Below are 20,194 nucleotides of genomic sequence, written 5' to 3'. Positions count from 1 at the left end.
TGAATTAGGAGCCCCCCAAAATGAATTAGGACCCCCCCCAAAATGAACCAGGACCCCCCCAAAGTGAACTAGGAGCCCCCCAAAATGAATTAGGACCCCCCCAAAATGAATCAGGACCCCCCCCAAAGTGCATCAGGAGCCCCCAAAATGAGCCAGGACCCCCCCAAATTGAATTAGGACCCCCCCAAAATGAACCAGGACCCCTCAGATTGAATGAGGACCCCCCCAAACTGAACCAGGGTCCCCCTGGGCCCCCCCAAAATGAATCAGGACCCCCCCAAAATGAACCAGGAGCCCCCAAATTGAATGAGGACCCCCCGAAACTGAACCAGGGTCCCCAGGACCCCCCCAAAATGGAGCCAATGGGGGGGGGACACCCCAAAATGGAGCCAATGGGAGGGGTGGGGGGTGAGCACCCATGGGTGGGGGGCAGCTTGGTACACCCCCAAATCACCCCCAACCCCCCCCCCAATCCCCCTCTAAACCCCCCAAATCCCCCCAACCCCCCATTGCCCCCCATTGCCCCCCAGGCCCCCCCAATGACCCCCCCATTGTACCCCAGGTCCCCCCAAACCCCCCAATGACCCCCCAAACCCCCCAATGACCCCCAATGACCCCCCAAACCCCCCAATGACCCCCCCAAACCTCCCAATGACCCCCATTGCCCCCCAGGTCCCCCCAATGACCCCCCCATTGCCCCCCCAAACCCCCCAATGACCCCCCAAACCCCCCAATGACCCCCCTATTGCCCCCCCAAACCCCCAATGACCCCCCCAAGCCCCCCAATGACCCCCCCAACCCCCCAAAACCCCCCCAAATGACCCCTATTGCCCCCCCAATGACCCCCCCCAACCCCCCAATGACCCCCCCCAACCCCCAATGACCCCCATTGCCCCCCCAAACCCCCCAAATGACCCCCCCAAGCCCCCCAATGACCCCCATTGCCCCCCCAAACCCCCCAATGACCCCCCAAATCCCCCAATGAGCCCCCCAAACCCCCCAATGACCCCCCCATTGCCCCCCCAAACCCCCCAATGACCCCCCCAAACCCCCCAATGACCCCCATTGCCCCCCCAAACCCCCCCAATGACCCCCCCCAATCCCCCAATGACCCCCCCAAATGACCCCCCATTGCCCCCCCAAACCCCCCAATGACCCCCATTGCCCCCCAGGTCCCCCCAAACCCCCCCATGACCCCCCCAACCCCCCAAAACCCCCCCAAATGACCCCCATTGCCCCCCCAAACTCCCCAATGACCCCCCCAAACCCCCCAATGACCCCCATTGCCCCCCCAAACCCCCCAATGACCCCCATTGCCCCCCCCAAACCCCCCAATGACCCCCCCAAGCCCCCCAATGACCCCCATTGCCCCCCCAAACCCCCCAATGACCCCCCAATCCCCCCAATGAACCCCCCCATTGCCCCCCCAAACCCCCCATTGCCCCCCCCAAACCCCCCAATGACCCCCATTGCCCCCCCAAACCCCCTAATGACCCCCCCCAACCCCCCAATGACCCCCCCAAATGACCCCCATTGCCCCCCCAAACCCCCCAATGACCCCCCCAACCCCCCAATGACCCCCATTGCCCCCCAGGTCCCCCCAAACCCCCCCATGACCCCCCCCAACCCCCCAATGACCCCCATTGCCCCCCCCAAACCCCCCCAATGACCCCCCCAAACCCCCCAATGAGCCCCATTGCCCCCCCAAACCCCCCAATGACCCCCCCAAACCCCCCAATGACCCCCATTGCCCCCCCAAACCCCCCAATGACCCTCCCAACCCCCCAAAACCCCCCCAAATGACCCCCATTGCCCCCCCAAACCCCCCAATGACCCCCCCAAGCCCCCCAATGACCCCCCCATTGCCCCCCCAAACCCCCCAATGACCCCCCAAACCCCCCAATGACCCCCCAAACCCCCCAATGACCCCCCCAAGCCCCCCAATGACCCCCATTGCCCCCCCAAACCCCCCATTGCCCCCCCCAAGCCCCCCAATGACCCCCCATTGCCCCCCCCAAACCCCCCAATGACCCTTCATTGCCCCCCAGGTCCCCCCAAACCCCCCAATGACCCCCCCATTGCCCCCCCAAACCCCCCAATGACCCCCCCAAACCCCCCAATGACCCCCCCAATGACCCCCATTGCTCCCCCAAGCCCCCCAATGACCCCCATACCCCCCAATGACCCCCCCAAACCCCCCAATGACCCCCATTGCCCCCCCAAACCCCCCAATGACCCCCCCCAACCCCCCAATGACCCCCATTGCCCCCCCAAACCCCCCAATGACCCCCCCAACCCCCCAAAACCCCCCAGTGACCCCCAACCCCCCCCCAATGACCCCCCATTGTACCCCCCAGGTCCCCCCAAACCCCCCAATGACCCCCCATTGCCCCCCAAACCCCCCAATGACCCCCCCAACCCCCCAAAACCCCCCAATGACCCCCCATTGCCCCCCAGGTCCCCCCAAACCCCCCAATGACCCCCATTGTACCCCCAAACCCCCCCAATGACCCCCCCATTGTACCCCAGGTCCCCCCAAACCCCCCCAATGACCCCCTATTGTACCCCCCAATGACCCCCCAAACCCCCCCAATGACCCCCCATTGTACCCCCCAATGACCCCCCAAGCCCCCCAATGACCCCCATTGCCCCCCCAAACCCCCCAATGACCCCCCCAACCCCCCAAAACCCCCCCAAATGACCCCCATTGCCCCCCCAAACCCCCCAATGACCCCCCCAACCCCCCAAAAACCCCCCCAAATGACCCCCATTGCCCCCCCAAACCCCCCAATGACCCCCCCAACCCCCCAAAACCCCCCCAAATGACCCCTATTGCCCCCCCAAACCCCCCAATGACCCCCATTGTACCCCCAATGACCCCCATTGCCCCCCCCATTGCCCCCCCCAAACCCCCCAATGACCCCCCCAAGCCCCCAATGACCCCCATTGCCCCCCAGGTCCCCCCAATGACCCCCCCAAGGCCCCCAATGACCCCCATTGCCCCCCAAACCCCCCAATGACCCCCCCCAAGCCCCCAATGACCCCCATTGCCCCCCCCAACCCCCCAATGACCCCCATTGCCCCCCCAAACCCCCCAATGACCCCCCCTAACCCCCCAATGACCCCCCATTGCCCCCCCAAACCCCCCAATGACCCCCCCAAACCCCCCAATGACCCCCCCATTGCCCCCCAACCCCCCAATGACCCCCATTGCCCCCCCAAACCCCCCCAATGACCCCCCATTGTACCCCCCAATGACCCCCCCAAACCCCCCAATGACCCCCATTGCCCCCCCCAAACCCCCAATGACCCCCCCCAAGCCTCCCAATGACCCCCATTGCCCCCCCAAACCCCCCAATGACCCCCCCAAACCCCCCAATGACCCCCATTGCCCCCCCAAACCCCCCAATGACCCCCCCAACCCCCCAAAACCCCCCCAAATGACCCCTATTGCCCCCCCAAACCCCCCCAATGACCCCCCATTGCCCCCCAAACCCCCCCATTGCCCCCCCAAACCCCCCAATGACCCCCCCAATCCCCCAATGACCCCCATTGCCCCCCCAAACCCCCCAATGACCCCCATTGTACCCCCCAATGACCCCCCCCAAACCCCCCAATGACCCCCATTGCCCCCCCAAACCCCCAATGACCCCCCCCATTGCCCCCCCCAAACCCCCCAATGACCCCCCCCAAGCCCCCCCATTGCCCCCCCAAGCCCCCCAATGACCCCCCATTGCCCGCAGGTCCCCGGGGGCAGCATGACGGGGGGCTCCCCGGCGTCCCCGGCCTCCTCGGGGTCCCCCGGCTCCGTGTCCCCCCCCCCGCGGCTCGGTCCCCCGGCCCCCCCGGCCCGACGGGCCCCCCCGGCCCCCCCGAGCCCCCCCACCCCTGGGACCGGGCCCAGGCCGAGATCGCCGAGCAGGCCAAGCACGTGAGTGGGGGGGCTATGGGGGGGGTGGGGGGGCAATGGGGACTTGGGGGGCAATGGGGGGGTGGGGGGCAATGGGGGCAATGGGGACTTGGGGGGCTATGGGGGGGTGGGGGGGCAATGGGGGGGTTGGGGATAAGGGGGGGGTTGGGGGGCTATGGGGGGGTTGGGGGGCAATGGGGACTTGGGGGCAATGGGGGGGTTGGGGGGCAATGGGGACTTGGGGGCAATGGGGGGTTGGGGGGCAATGGGGACTTGGGGGGCAATGGGGGGGTTGGGGATAAGGGGGGGGTTGGGGGGCTATGGGGCTTGGGGGGCTATGGGGGGGTTGGGGGGCAATGGGGGGGTTGGGGATAAGGGGGGGGTTGGGGGGCAATGGGGACACTGGGGGGGTTGGGGGGCAATGGGGGGCTATGGGGGGCTTGGGGATAAGGGGGGGGGTTGGGGGGCTATGGGGGGGTTGGGGGGCAATGGGGACTTGGGGGGCAATGGGGCGGTTGGGGATAAGGGGGGGGTTGGGGGGCAATGGGGGGGTTGGGGATAAGGGGGGGTTGGGGGGCAATGGGGGGTTGGGGATAAGGGGGGGGCTGGGGGGCAATGGGGGGCTATGGGGGGGTTGGGGGGCAATGGGGACTTGGGGGGCAATGGGGGGGTTGGGGATAAGGGGGGGGTTGGGGGGCAATGGGGGGGTTGGGGATAAGGGGGGGGTTGGGGGTCAATGGGGGGCAATGGGGGGGTTGGGGATAAGGGGGGGTTGGGGGTCAATGGGGGGGTTGGGGGGCAATGGGGGGGTTGGGGATAAGGGGGGGTTGGGGGTCAATGGGGGGCAATGGGGGGGTTGGGGATAAGGGGGGTTGGGGGTCAATGGGGGGCAATGGGGGGGTTGGGGATAAGGGGGGGGTTGGGGGTCAATGGGGGGCTATGGGGGGTTGGGGGTCAATGGGGGGGTTGGGGGGCAATGGGGGGCTATGGGGGGGTTGGGGATAAGGGGGGGGTTGGGGGGCAATGGGGGGCTATGGGGGGGTTGGGGGTCAATGGGGGGCTATGGGGGGGTTGGGGGGCAATGGGGGGGTTGGGGGTCAATGGGGGGGTTGGGGATAAGGGGGGGGTTGGGGGTCAATGGGGGGGTTGGGGGGCAATGGGGGGGTTGGGGATAAGGGGGGGTTGGGGGTCAATGGGGGGCTATGGGGGGGTTGGGGGGCAATGGGGTCATTGGGGCAATGGGGGGTTGGGGGGACTTGGGGGGCTATGGGGGGGTTGGGGACAATGGCGGGGTTGGGGACAATGGGGGGGCTGGGGGGCAATGGGGTCATTGGGGGCAATGGGGGGGGTTGGGGAAAATGGGGGTTGGGGGCACTGGGGTCATTGGGGGGCACTGGGGGGTTTTTGGCCCCAACCAAGCCGGTTTTGGGCCGAAAAGAGCCGTTTTTGTGCTGAAACGAGCCATTTTTGGTCTGAAAAGACGCGTTTTTGGCCCCAAACTGGCCATTTTTGGCCCTAACCAAGCCATTTTTGGCCCAAAACGAGCCGTTTTTGGCCCCAAACGAGCCATTTTTTGTCCTAACGGAGCCATTTTTGGCCCCAAACAAGCCATTTTTGGCCCCAAACTCGCCCTTTTTGGTCCAAAACGAGCCGTTTTTGGCCCTAACCAATCCATTTTTGGCCCCAAACAAGCCATTTTTGGCCCAAACCGACCCATTTTTGAGTTGAAAAGAGCCATTTTTGGCCCTAAAGTGGCCATTTTTGGGCCAAAAAGACCCGTTTTTGACCCCAAACAAGCCACTTGTAGTCCGAAAAGAGCCGTTTTTGGGCCGAAAAGAGCCATTTTGGGGCTGAAAAGACCCGTTTTTGGGACAAAATGAGCCATTTTTGGGCCGAAAAGACCTGTTTTTGGGCCAAAACGAGCCGCTTTTGGGCCGAAAAGACCCATTTTTTGCCCCAACCAAGCCATTTTTGGTCCGAACTGAGCCATTTTTGGGCTGAAAAGACCCGTTTTTGGGCCAAAAAGAGCCGTTTTTGGCCCCAAACAAGCCATTTTTGGGCCAGAAAGAGCCATTTTTGGCCCCAACTGAGCCATTTTTGGCCACAAACAAGCCATTTCTGGCCCAAAATGAGCCATTTTTGAGCCGAAAAGAGCCGTTTTTGGGCCGAAAAAACTGGTTTTGGTCTGAAAAGACCCATTTTTGGGTCGAAAAGAGCCGTTTTTGGGTCGAAAAGAGCCGTTTTTGGCCCCTATCAAGCCATTTTTGGCCCAAACTGGCCGTTTTTGGCCCCAAACAGGCCATTTTCGGTCCAAAATGAGCCATTTCTGGCCCCAAACAAGCCATTTTTGGCCCCAAACAAGCCAAATTTGGCCCCAAACTGGCCGTTTTTGGCCCAAAACAAGCCATTTTTGGTCCTAACCAAGCCATTTTTGGCCCCTATCAAGCCATTTTTGGCCCCAAACAAGCCATTTTTGGGCCAAAATGAGCCATTTTTGGCCCCAACCAAGCCATTTTTTGCCGAAAAGACCCGTTTTGGTCTGAAATGAACCATTTTTGGCCCCAAACAAGCCATTTTTGGTCCGAAATGAGCCATTTTTGGGCCGAACCAAGCCATTTTTGGTCCGAAAAGACCCGTTTGGGGCCGAAAAGACACATTTTTGGGCCGAAAAGAGCCATTTTTGGCCCAAACCAAGCCATTTTTGGTCCGAAAAGACCCGTTTCTGGTCCAAACAAGCCATTTGTAATCCGTACCGAGCCATTTTTGGTCTGAAATGAGCCATTTTTGGGCCGAATCGAGCCATTTTTGGTCCGAAAAGACCCGTTTTTGGGCCGAAAAGAGCCATTTTGGGCTGAAAAGAGCCATTTTTGGCCCCAAACAAGCCAATTTTGGGCCGAAAAGAGCCGTTTTTGGGCCGAAATGAGCCATTTCTGGCCCCAAACAAGCCATTTCTGGCCCAAAATGAGCCATTTTTGGTCCGAACCGAGCCATTTTTGGGCCGAAAAGACCCATTTTTGGTCCGAAAAGACGCGTTTCTGGGCCGAAAAGAGCCATTTTTGGTCCAAACCGAGTCATTTTTGGGCCGAAAAGACCCGTCTTTGGGCCAAAAAGAGCCGTTTTTGGTCCGAACCGGGTCATTTTTGGTCCGAACCGGGTCATTTTTGGTCCGAAAAGACGCGTTTTTGGGCGGAAAAGAGCCATTTTTGGTCCGAACCGAGCCTATTTTGGTCCGAGAAGATGCGATTTTGGGCCGAAAAGAGCCATTTTTGGGTCGAAACGAGCCGTTTTTGGGCCGAAAAGAGCCATTTTTGGGCCGAAAAGACCCATTTTTGGGCCGAAAAGACTCGTTTCTGGGCCGAAAAGAGCCATTTTTGGTCCAAACCGAGTCATTTTTGGGCCGAAATACCCGTCTTTGGGCCAAAAGAGCCGTTTTTTGGTCCAAAATGAGCCATTTTTGGTCCGAACCGGGTCATTTTTGGTCCGAAAAGACGCGTTTTTGGGCCGAAAAGAGCCATTTTTGGTCCGAACCGAGCCTATTTTGGTCCGAGAAGATGCGATTTTGGGCCGAAAAGAGCCATTTTTGGGTCGAAACGAGCCGTTTTTGGGCCGAAAAGACCCGTTTTTGGGCCGAAAAGACCCATTTTTGGGCCGAAAAGACCCGTTTTTGGGCCAAAAAGAGCCATTTTTGGTCCAAACCGAGCCATTTTTGGTCCGAAAAGACCCATTTTTGGTCCGAAAAGACCCGTTTCTGGGCCGAAAAGAGACATTTTTGGTCCAAACCGAGTCATTTTTGGGCCGAAAAGACCCGTCTTTGGGCCAAAAAGAGCCGTTTTTGGTCCAAAATGAGCCATTTTTGGTCCGAACCGGGTCATTTTTGGTCCGAAAAGACGCGTTTTTGGGCCAAAAAGAGCCATTTTTGGTCCGAATCGAGCCTATTTTGGTCCGAGAAGATGCGATTTTGGGCCGAAAAGAGCCATTTTTGGGTCGAAACGAGCCGTTTTTGGGCCGAAAAGACCCGTTTTTGGGCCGAAAAGAGCCATTTTTGGGCCGAAAAGAGCCATTTTTGGGCCGAAAAGACCCGTTTCTGGGCCGAAAAGAGCCATTTTTGGTCCGAAACCCGAGCCATTTTGGTCCGAAAAGACCCATTTTTGGGCTGAAAAGACCCGTTTCTGGGCCGAAAAGAGCCATTTTTGGTCCAAACCGAGTCATTTTTGGGCTGAAAAGACCCGTCTTTGGGCCAAAAAGAGCCGTTTGTGGTCCAAAATGAGCCATTTTTGGTCCGAACCGGGTCATTTTTGGTCCGAAAAGACGCGTTTTTGGGCCGAAAAGAGCCATTTTTGGTCCGAACCGAGCCTATTTTGGTCCGAGAAGATGCGATTTTGGGCCGAAAAGAGCCATTTTTGGGTCGAAACGAGCCGTTTTTGGGCCGAAAAGACCCGTTTTTGGGCCGAAAAGACCCATTTTTGGGCCGAAAAGACCCGTTTCTGGGCCAAAAAGAGCCATTTTTGGTCCAAACCGAGCCATTTTTGGTCCGAAAAGACCCATTTTTGGGCCGAAAAGACACGTTTCTGGGCCGAAAAGAGCCATTTTTGGTCCAAACCGAGTCATTTTTGGGCTGAAAAGACCCGTCTTTGGGCCAAAAAGAGCCGTTTTTGGTCCGAACCGGGTCATTTTTGGTCCAAACCGGGTCATTTTTGGTCCGAGAAGATGCGATTTTGGGGCCGAAAAGAGCCATTTTTGGGTCGAAACGAGCCGTTTTTGGGCCGAAAAGACCCGTTTTTGGTCCGAACCGGGTCATTTTTGGTCCGAAAAGACGCGTTTTTGGGCCGAAAAGAGCCATTTTTGGTCCGAACCGAGCCTATTTTGGTCCGAGAAGATGCGATTTTGGGCCGAAAAGAGCCATTTTTGGGTCGAAACGAGCCGTTTTTGGGCCGAAAAGACCCGTTTTTGGGCCGAAAAGAGCCATTTTTGGGCCGAAAAGAGCCATTTTTGGTCCAAACCGACCCATTTTTGGGCCGAAAAGAGCCGTTTTTGGGCCGAAAAGAGCCATTTTTGGGCCGAAAAGAGCCGTTTTTGGGTCGAAAGTCGCCGTTTCCTGCCCAGGAGGCGGAGGTGGAGCACCGCGTGGCCGAGATGAAGCGCGAGGGCTTCTGGTCGCTGCGGCGCCTGCCCAAGGTGCCCGAGCCGGCGCGGCCCAAGGTGCACTGGGACTACCTGTGCGAGGAGATGCAGTGGCTGGCCCAGGACTTCGCCCAGGAGCGCCGCTGGAAGAGGGGCGTGGCCAGGAAGGTACCGCCCACCGCCACGGCTCCGCCCCCCGGGAAGCTCCACCCACTTCCACCCCCCCACACTGCCCACCCATGGGGCTCCGCCCACCCGTGGGGCTCCACCCACTGGCAGGCTCTGCCCACCCATGGGGCTCCGCCCACCCGTGGGGCTCCGCCCACTCGCAGGCTCCACCCCCCCCCCAGGGAGTCCACCTGCCCACTGGTGGGGCTCCACCCACTCCCCCCCCCCCCGCCCCGTGGCTCCGCCCACCCATGGGGCTCCACCCACCCATGGGTGTCTGCCCACTGACAGGCTCCGCCCACCCATGGGGCTCCACCCACCCATGGGGCTCCGCCCACCCATGGGGCTCTGCCCACTGACAGGCTCCACCCACCCATGGGGCTCCGCCCACCCACGGGGCTCCGCCCACCCATGGGGCTCTGCCCACTGACAGGCTCCGCCCACCCATGGGGCTCCACCCACCCATGGGGCTCCACCCACCCATGGGTGTCTGCCCACTGACAGGCTCCGCCCACCCATTGGGCTCCGCCCACCCATGGGGCTCCACCCACTGACAGGCTCCACCCACCCATGGGGCTCCACCCACCCATGGGGCTCCGCCCACCCATAGGGCTCCGCCCACCCATGGGGCTCTGCCCACCCGAGAAGCTCCACCCACTCCCCCCCGGGCTCCACCCACCCATGTGGCTCCGCCCACCCATGGGGCTCCGCCCACCCGTGGGGCTCCACCCACCCATGGGGCTCCACACACTCACAGGCTCCGCCCACCCATGGGGCTCCGCCCACTGACAGGCTCCACCCACCCATGGGGCTCCGCCCACCCACGGGGCTCCGCCCGCCCATGGGGCTCTGCCCACCCATGGGGATCCGCCCACCGGCTCTGCCCATTGACAAGGCTCCACCCACCCAGGGGGCTCCGCCCACCCATGGGGCTCCACCCACCCATGGGGCTCTGCCTACTGACAGGCTCCACCCACCCATGGGGCTCCACCCACCCATGGGGCTCCGCCCACCCATGGGGTTCTGCCCACTGACAGGCTCCGCCCACCCATGGGGCTCCGCCCACCCATGGGGCTCCGCCCACCCATGGGGCTCTGCCTACTGACAGGCTCCACCCACCCATGGGGCTCCACCCACTGACAGGCTCCACCCACCCACCCGTGGGGCTCCACCCACCCATGGGGCTCCACACAATCACAGGCTCCGCCCACCCATGGGGCTCCACCCACCCACGGGGCTCCACCCACCCATGGGGCTCTGCCTACTGACAGGCTCCACCCCCATGGGGCTCCGCCCACCCATGGGGCTCCGCCCACAGCAGTGTCTCCATGTCCCCCAGTGTCCCCATATCCCCCAGTGTCCCCATATCCCCCAGTGTCCCCATATCCCCCCATATCCCCCCATGTCCCCCAATGTCCCCAAGTCCCATGATGTTCCCCATGTCCCCCCATGTCCCCATATCCCCAATGTCCCCCATATCCCCCAATGTCCCCCAATGTCCCCGTGTCCCCCATATCCCCCAATGTCCCCATATCCCCCATATCCTCAATGTCCCCCATATCCCCCAATGTCCCCATATCCCCCAATGTCCCCATATCCCCCCATGTCCCCCAGTGTCCCCAAGTCCCATGATGTCCCCATGTCCCCATATCCCCAATGTCCCCATGTCCCCATGTCCCCATATCCCCCAATGTCCCCCATATCCCCCAATGTCCCCATATCCCCCAATGTCCCCCATATCCCCCAATGTCCCCATATCCCCCAATGTCCCCCATATCCCCCATATCCCCCAGTATCCCCCAATATCCACATGTCCCCCAATGTCCCCATGTCCCCCATATCCCCCAATGTCCCCATATCCCCCAATGTCCCCATGTCCCCCATATCCCCAATGTCCCCAATGTCCCCCAATGTCCCCAATGTCCCCATATCCCCAATGTCCCCATATCCCCCAATGTCCCCATGTCCCCCAATGTCCCCCAATGTCCCTATATCCCCAATGTCCCCAATGTCCCCCAATGTCCCCATATCCCCCAGTGTCCCCATGTCCCCCATATCCCCAATGTCCCCCATGTCCCCAATGTCCCCAATGTCCCCCAATGTCCCCAATGTCCCCCAATGTCCCCATATCCCCCAGTGTCCCCATATCCCCCAATGTCCCCATGTCCCCCATATCCCCAATGTCCCCCATGTCCCCCAATGTCCCCATATCCTCCAATGTTCCTGTGTCCCCATATCCCCCAATGTCCCCATATCCCCCAGTGTCCCCATATCCCCCCATGTCCCCATATCCCCCCATGTCCCCCAGTGTCCCCAAGTCCCATGATGTCCCCATGTCCCCATATCCCCCAATGTCCCCCATATCCCCCAGTGTCCCCATATCCCCCCATGTCCCCATATCCCCCCATGTCCCCCAATGTCCCCAAGTCCCATGGTGTCCCCCGATGTCCCCAACGTCCCCGCTGTCCCCAGGTGGTGCGGATGGTGATGCGGCACCACCAGGAGCAGTGGTGTCCCCATATCCCTCCATGTCCCCCCATGTCCCCATACCCCCCCATATCCCCCCATGTCCCCCAATGTCCCCAAGTCCCCCGATGTCCCCAACGTCCCCGTGTCCCCAGGTGGTGCGGATGGTGATGCGGCACCACGAGGAGCAGCGGCAGAAGGAGGAGCGCGCCAAGCGGGAGGAGCAGGCCAAGCTGCGCCGGGTGGCCGCCGCCATCGCCAAGGAGGTCAAGCAGTTCTGGAGCAACGTGGAGAAGGTGCCGCCCCCACCCACGGGTGACACCCCACCCACGGGGGACACCCCCACCCACGGGTGACACCCCCACCCACGGGGGACAAAGTTCCATTGGGTGCCCATTGATGACCCGTGATGACCATTGGATGACATTGGGTGCCCATTGATGACCCATGATGACCATTGGGTGCTCATTGGTGACCTATGGTGACCATTGGGTGCCCATTGATGACCCATGGTGACCATTGGATGACATTGGGTGCCCACTGATGACCCATGATGACCACTGGATGACATTGGGTGCCCATTGATGACCCATGGTGACCATTGGATGACATCGGGTGCCCACTGATGACCCGTGATGACCATTGGATGACATTGGGTGCCCATTGATGACCCATGGTGACCATTGGGTGCTTGTTGATGACCCATGATGACCATTGGGTGCCCATTGATGACCCACGTTGACCACTGGGTGCCCATTGATGACCCACATTGACCATTGGGTGCCCATTGCTGACCCATGGTACCCATTGGGTGCCCATTGATGACCCATGGTGACCATTGGATGACATTGGGTGCCCACTGATGACCCATGATGACCATTGGGTGCTCATTGGTGACCTATGGTGACCATTGGGTGCCCATTGATGACCCCTGGTGACCATTGGGTGCCCATTGCTGACCCATGATGACCATTGGGTGCCCATTGCTGACCCATGATGACCATTGGGTGCCCATTGATGACCTGTGTTGGCCGTTCGTTGAGTGTTGATGACCCATGGTGACCATTGGGTGCCCATTGATGACCCATGATGACCATTGGGTGCCTATTGATGACCCATGTTGGCCGTTCGTTGAGTGTTGATGACCCATGGTGACCATTGGGTGCCCATTGATGACCCATGTTGACCATTGGATGACATTGGGTGCCCATTGATGACCCATGATGACCATTGGGTGCTCATTGGTGACCCATGATGACCATTGGGTGCCCATTGATGACACACGTTGACCATTGGGTGCCCATTGATGACCCACATAGACCAGTGGGTGCCCATTGCTGACCCATGGTACCCATTGGGTGCCCGTTGATGACCCATGATGACTATTGGGTGCCTATTGATGACCCATGTTGGCCGTTCATTGAGTGTTGATGACCCATGGTGACCCTTGGGTGCCCATTGCTGACCCGTGGTGACCATTGGATGACATTGGGTGCCCATTGCTGACACATGATGACCATTGGGTGCCCATTGATGACCCATGTTGGCCGTTTGTTGAGTGTTGATGACCTGTGGTGACCATTGGGTGCCCATTGATAACCCATGGTGACCATTGGATGACATTGGGTGCCCCTTGATGACCCATGGTGGCCATTGGATGACATTGGGTACCCATTGATGACCCATGATGACCATTGGGTGCCCATCGCTTACCCGTGGTGACCATTGGATGACATTGGGTGCCCATTGCTGACCCATGGTGACCATTGGGTGCCCATTGATGACCCGTGTTGGCTGTTCATTGAGTGTTGATGACCCATGGTGGCCCTTGGGTGCCCATTGATGACCCATGTTGGTCGTTCGTTGGGTGTTGATGACTCATGATGACCATTGGGTGCCCATTGCTGACCCGTGGTGACCATTGGATGACATTGGGTGCCCATTGCTGACCCACGATGACCATTGGGTGCCCATTGATGACCCGTGTTGGCCATTCATTGAGTGTTGATGACCCACGATGAGCATTGGGTGCCCATTGATGACCCGTGTTGGCCGTTCGATGAGTGTTGATGACCATTGGGTGCCCATTGCCTACCTGTGGTGACCATTGGATGACATTGGGTGCCCATTGCTGACCCATGATGACCATTGGGTGCCCATTGATGACCCATGGTGACCATTGGGTGACCACTGGGTGCCCATTGATGACCCATGTTGGCCGTTCGTTGGGTGTTGATGACTCATGATGACCATTGGGTGCCCATTGCTGACCCGTGGTGACCATTGGATGACATTGGGTGCCCCTTGATGACCCATGGTGACCATTGGATGACATTGGGTGCGCATTGCTGACCCATGATGACCATTGGGTGCCCATTGATGACCCATGTTGGCCGTTTGTTGAGTGTTGATGACCTGTGGTGACCATTGGGTGCCCATTGATAACCCATGGTGACCATTGGATGACATTGGGTGCCCCTTGATGACCCATGGTGGCCATTGGATGACATTGGGTGCCCATTGCTGACCCATGATGACCATTGGGTGCCCATTGATGACCCGTGTTGGCCATTCATTGAGTGTTGATGACCCACGATGACCATTGGGTGCCCATTGATGACCCGTGTTGGCCATTCATTGAGTGTTGATGACCCATGGTGACCATTGGGTGCCCATTGATGACCCATGATGACCATTGGGTGCCCATTGATGACCTGTGGTGACCATTGGGTGCCCATTGCTGACCCATGGTGACCATTGGATGACATTGGGTGCCCATTCGTGACCCACGATGACCATTCGGTGCCCATTGATGACCCATGATGACCATAGTGAACTTTGGATGACATTGGGTGCCCATTGATGACCCGTGGTGAACATTGGATGACAGTGGGTGCCCAATGATGACCCATGATGACCATTGGGTGCCCATTGATGACCCACGTTGGCCGTTCATTGGCTGTTGCTGACCCATGATGACCATTGGGTGCCCATTGATGACCCGTGTTGGCCGTTCGTTGAGTGTTGATGACCATTGGGTGCCCATTGCCGACCCGTGGTGACCATTGGATGACATTGGGTGCCCATTGCTGACCCATGATGACCATTGGGTGCCCATTGATGACCCATGTTGGCCGTTCGTTGAGTGTTGATGATCCGTGTTGACCATTGGGTGCCCATTGATGACCCATGATGACCATTGGGTGCCCATTGCTGACCCATGATGACCATTGGGTGCCCATTGATGACCCGTGGTGACCATTGGGTGACATTGGGTGCCCATTGATGAGCCATGATGACCATTGGGTGCCCATTGATGACCCATGATGACCACAGAGTGCTTGTTGGTGACCCATAGTGAACTTTGGATGACATTGGGTGCCCATTGCTGACCCATGATGACCATTGGGTGCCCATTGATGACCCGTGGTGACCATTGGGTGACCATTGGGTGCCCATTGATGACCTGTGTTGGCCATTCATTGAGTGCTGATGACCCATGGTGACCATTGGGTGCCCATTGCTGACCCATGATGACCATTGGGTGCCCATTGATGACCCGTGGTGACCATTGGGTGACATTGGGTGCCCATTGATGAGCCATGATGACCATTGGGTGCCCATTGATGACCCATGATGACCATAGGGTGCTTGTTGGTGACCCATAGTGAACTTTGGATGACATTGGGTGCCCATTTCTGACCCATGATGACCATTGGGTGCCCATTGATGACCCATGGTGACCATTGGATGACATTGGGTGCCCATTGCTGACCCATGTTGGCTGTTCATTGAGTGTTGATGACCCATGGTGACCATTGGGTGCCCATTGATGACCCATGATGACCATTGGGTGCCCATTGATGACCCGTGGTGACCATTGGGTGCCCATTGCTGACCCATGGTGACCATTGGATGACATTGGGTGCCCATTCGTGACCCACGATGACCATTCGGTGCCCATTGCTGACCCATGATGACCATAGGGCACCCATTGGTGACCCGTGGTGCCCACAGGGCGCCCATTGGTGACCCGTGGTGCCCACAGGGCGCCCATTGGTGACCCGCGGTGGCCACAGGGCGCCCATTGGGTGACGCGGGCGCCCCCTGCAGGTGGTGCAGTTCAAGCAGCAGTCGCGGCTGGAGGAGAAGCGCAAACAGGCCCTGGACCTGCAGCTCGACTTCATCGTGGGCCAGACCGAGAAGTACTCGGACCTGCTGAGCCGCAGCCTGGGGGGCAGCGCCGGCCCCCGGGGACACGGGACAGCGCTCAACGGTGGGGACAATGGGGACAATGGGGGACATGGGGACAATGGGGACAATGGGGGACATGGGGACAATGGGGGACAGGGGGACAATGGGGACAATGGGGGACATGGGGACAATGGGGACAATGGGGGATATGGGGACAATGGGGACAATGGGGGACACGGGGACAATGGGGACAATGGGGGACAGGGGGACAATGGGGGACATGGGGACAATGGGGACAATGGGGGACAGGGGGACAATGGGGACAATGGGGGACATGGGGACAATGGGGACAATGGGGGATATGGGGACAATGGGGACAATGGGGGACATGGGGACAATGGGGACAATGGGGGACATGGGGTCAATGGGGGACATGGGGACAATGGGGACAATGGGGGACAGGGGGACAATGGGGACAATGGGGGACAATGGGGGACACGGGGAGAATGGGGACATTGGGGACAATGGGGACAATGGGGGACATGGGGACAATGGGGACAATGGGGGACATGGGGACAATGGGGGACAGGGGGACAATGGGGACAATGGGGGACAGGGGGACAATGGGGACAATGGGGGACAATGGGGGACACGGGGACAATGGGGACATTGGGGACAATGGGGACATTGGGGGACATGGGGACAATGGGGACAATGGGGGACATGGGGACAATGGGGACAATGGGGGACAATGGGGGACACGGGGAGAATGGGGACATTGGGGGACATGGGGACAATGGGGACAATGGGGGACACAGGGACAATGGGGACAATGGGGGATATGGGGACATTGGGGGACACGGGGACAATGGGGACATTGGGGGATATGGGGACAATGGGGGACACGGGGACAATGGGGGACAGGGGGACAATGGGGGACATGGGGACAATGGGGACAATGGGGGATATGGGGACAATGGGGACAATGGGGGACAGGGGGATAATGGGACATTGGGGGACATGGGGATATGGGACGTGGGGACATGGGGACAATGGGGATATGGGGATATGGGACAATGGGGACATTGGGGGACATGGGGATATGGGATATGGAACATGGGATATGGGGACAATGGGGACAATGGGGGACATGATGGGGACAATGGGGACATGGGGATATGGGATATGGGATATGGGGACATGGGGACATGGGACATGGGGACATGGGGACAATGGGGACATTGGGGGACATGGGGATATGGGATATGGGGACATGGGGACAATGGGGATATTGGGGGACATGGGGATATGGGATATGGGACATGGGATATGCGGACATGGGGACAATGGGGACATGGGGATATGGGGACAATGGGGATATGGGATATGGGACATGGGATATGGGGACATGGGGACAATAAGGACAATGGAGATAATGGGGGACATGGGATATGGGACATGGGATTTGGGGACATGGGGACAATGGGGACATTGGGGGACATGGGGACAATGGGGGACATGGGGACATGGGACATGGGATATGGGGACATGGGGACAATGGGGACAATGGAGATAATGGGGGACATGGGATATGGGATCTGGGGACATGGGGACAATGGGGACATTGGGGGACATTGGGGGACATGGGGACAATGGGGGACATGGGGACATGGGACATGGGACATGGGGACATGGGGACAATGGGGGACAATGGGGACAGTGGGGGACATGGGGACAATGGGGACATTGGGGGACAATGGGGACAATGGGGACATTGGGGGACATGGAGACATGGGACATGGGATATGGGGACAATGGGGACATTGGGGGAGATGGGGACATGGGATATGGGACATGGGATATGGGGACAATGGGGGACAAAGGGGACATTGGGGGACATGGGGATATGGGATATGGGGACATGGGGACAATGGGGACATTGGGGGACATGATGGGGTCAATGGAGACATGGGGATATGGGATATGGGACATGGGATATGGGGACATGGGACATGGGGACAATGGGGACATTGGGGGACATGGGGACAATGGGGGACATGGGGACATGGGACATGGGATATGGGGACAATGGGGACATTGGGGGACATGGGATATGGGGACAATGGGGGACAAAGGGGACATTGGGGGACATGGGGATATGGGACATGGGCATATGGGATATGGGACATGGGATATGGGGACATGGGGACATTGGGGGACATGGGGATATGGGACATGGGATATGGGACATGGGGACAATGGGGACATGGGGACAGTGGGGATAATGGGGGGCCATGGGGACAGTGGGGCCAGGGACACCCATGGGTGCTGTCACCCCCCCAGATGGGGACATGGAGCTGCCGGACGATGACGTCACCGACAGCCCCCCCGAGACGGGCCGGCCCCTGGAGGGGCTGCTGGGGACCCTGCCCCCACAGGTACCCCCGTGTCACCCCCCGTGTCCCCGGGTCACCCCCGTGTCACCCCCCGTGGCCCTGGGTCACCCCCATGTCACCCCATGGCCTTGTGTCACCCCCATATCACCCCCATGTGTCCCCCCATGTTCCCCTGTGTCCCCGTGTGACCCCATGTCCCTGTGTGACCCCATGTCCCTGTGTGTCCCCTCATGTCCCCATGTGACCCCATGTCCCCATGTGACCCCGTGTCCCCATGTGACCCCATGTCCCCGCATGTCCCCATGTGACCCTGTGTCCCCGTGTCCCCCATGTCCCCATGTGACCCCATGTCCCCCTGTGTCCCCGTGTCGCCCTGTGTCCCCATGTGACCCCATGTCCCCATGTGGCCCCATGTGACCCCGTGTCCCCATGTGACCCCATGTCCCCATGTGACCTGGTGTCCCCGTGTGTCCCCGTGTCCCCCCATGTCCCCATGTGACCCCGTGTCCCCATGTGACCCCATGTCCCGGCATGTCCCCATGTGACCCTGTGTCCCCGTGTCCCCCATGTCCCCATGTGACCCCGTGTCCCCCCATGTCCCTGTGTGACCCCGTGTCCCCATGTGACCCCATGTCCCCATGTGTCCCCGTGTCCCCCCATGTCCCATGTGTCCCCATGTCCCCGTGTGACCCCATGTCCCTGTGTGTCCCCATGTCCCCCCATGTCCCCCCATGTCCCCATGTGTCCCCATGTCCCCATGTGACCCCATGTCCCCATGTGACCCCATGTCCCCATGTGTCCCCATGTCCCCGTGTCTCCCTTGTCCCCCCATGTCCCCATGTGACTCCATGTCCCCATGTGACCCCATGTGACCTCATGTCCCCGTGTGTCCCCCCATGTCCCCATGTGACCCCATGTGACCTCATGTCCCCGTGTGTCCCCCCATGTCCCCATGTGACCCCATGTCCCCATGTGACCCCGTGTCCCCCCATGTGTCCCTGTGTTCCCCCATGTCCCCATGTGACCCGATGTCCCCGTGTGACCCCACGTCCCCATGTGACCCCATGTCCCCATGTGTCCCCGTGTCCCCCCATGTCCCATGTGACCCCATGTCCCCGTGTGACCCCATGTCCCTGTGTGTCCCCGTGTCCCCCCATGTACCCCCATGTCCCCATGTGACTCCATGTCCCCTGTGTCCCTGTGTCCCCCCATGTCCCATGTGACCCCATGTCCCCATGTAACCCCATGTCCCCATGTGACCCTGTGTCCCCGCATGTCCCCATGTGACCCCATGTCCCCATGTGACCCCATGTCCCCATGTCCCCCTGTGTCCCCGCATGTCCCCATGTGACCCCATGTCCCCTGTGTCCCTGTGTGACCCCATGTCCCCATGTGACCCCATGTCCCCATGTGACCCTGTGTCCCCCCATGTCCCATGTGACCCCATGTCCCCTGTGTCCCTGTGTGACCCCGTGTCCCCATGTGACCCCATGTCCCCATGTGTCCCCGTGTCCCCCCATGTCCCATGTGTCCCCATGTCCCCGTGTGACCCCATGTCCCTGTGTGTCCCCGTGTCCCCCCATGTCCCCATGTGACCCCATGTCCCCATGTGACTCCATGTCCCCCATGTGACCCCATGTCCCCGTGTGTCCCTCTGTCCCTCATGTCCCCATGTAACCCCATGTCCCCATGTAACCCCATGTCCCCATGTGACCCCATGTCCCCGTGTGTCCCCCCATGTCCCCATGTGACCCCCATGTCCCCGTGTGCCCCTGTGTCCCCCCATGTCCCCATGTGTCCCCATGTCCCCATGTGACCCCATGTCCCCATGTGACCCCATGTCCCTGTGTCCCCCCTGTGTCCCCATGTGACCTCATGTCCCCGTGTGTCCCCCCATGTCCCCATGTGACCCCATGTCCCCGTGTGTCCCCCCATGTCC

At 60.1% G+C, this 20,194-nt stretch overlaps 1 protein-coding gene across 1 annotated transcript in view; it reads left to right on the top strand.

The window, feature by feature from the left end:
• Positions 1-3,758: 3,758 nt before the first annotated feature.
• LOC309452913 (helicase SRCAP-like) overlaps positions 3,759-20,194 on the top strand; it is a gene marked incomplete at both ends in the record, with an annotated part of 48,979 nt that continues 32,543 nt past the window's right edge. Inside the window, 6 exon segments of the mRNA XM_082077571.1 lie at positions 3,759-3,819; positions 3,822-3,931; positions 9,014-9,199; positions 11,821-11,961; positions 15,779-15,941; positions 18,203-18,297. Coding sequence (XP_081933697.1) covers positions 3,759-3,819; positions 3,822-3,931; positions 9,014-9,199; positions 11,821-11,961; positions 15,779-15,941; positions 18,203-18,297 — 756 coding nt within the window.

This window comes from Streptopelia decaocto, assembly GCF_964273445.1.
Source record: "Streptopelia decaocto genome assembly, contig: HAP1_SCAFFOLD_281, whole genome shotgun sequence".
NCBI lineage: Eukaryota > Metazoa > Chordata > Aves > Columbiformes > Columbidae > Streptopelia > Streptopelia decaocto.
The sequence above is the reverse complement of the archived record's forward strand: the minus strand, read 5'-3'. Positions and strand labels throughout refer to the sequence as shown.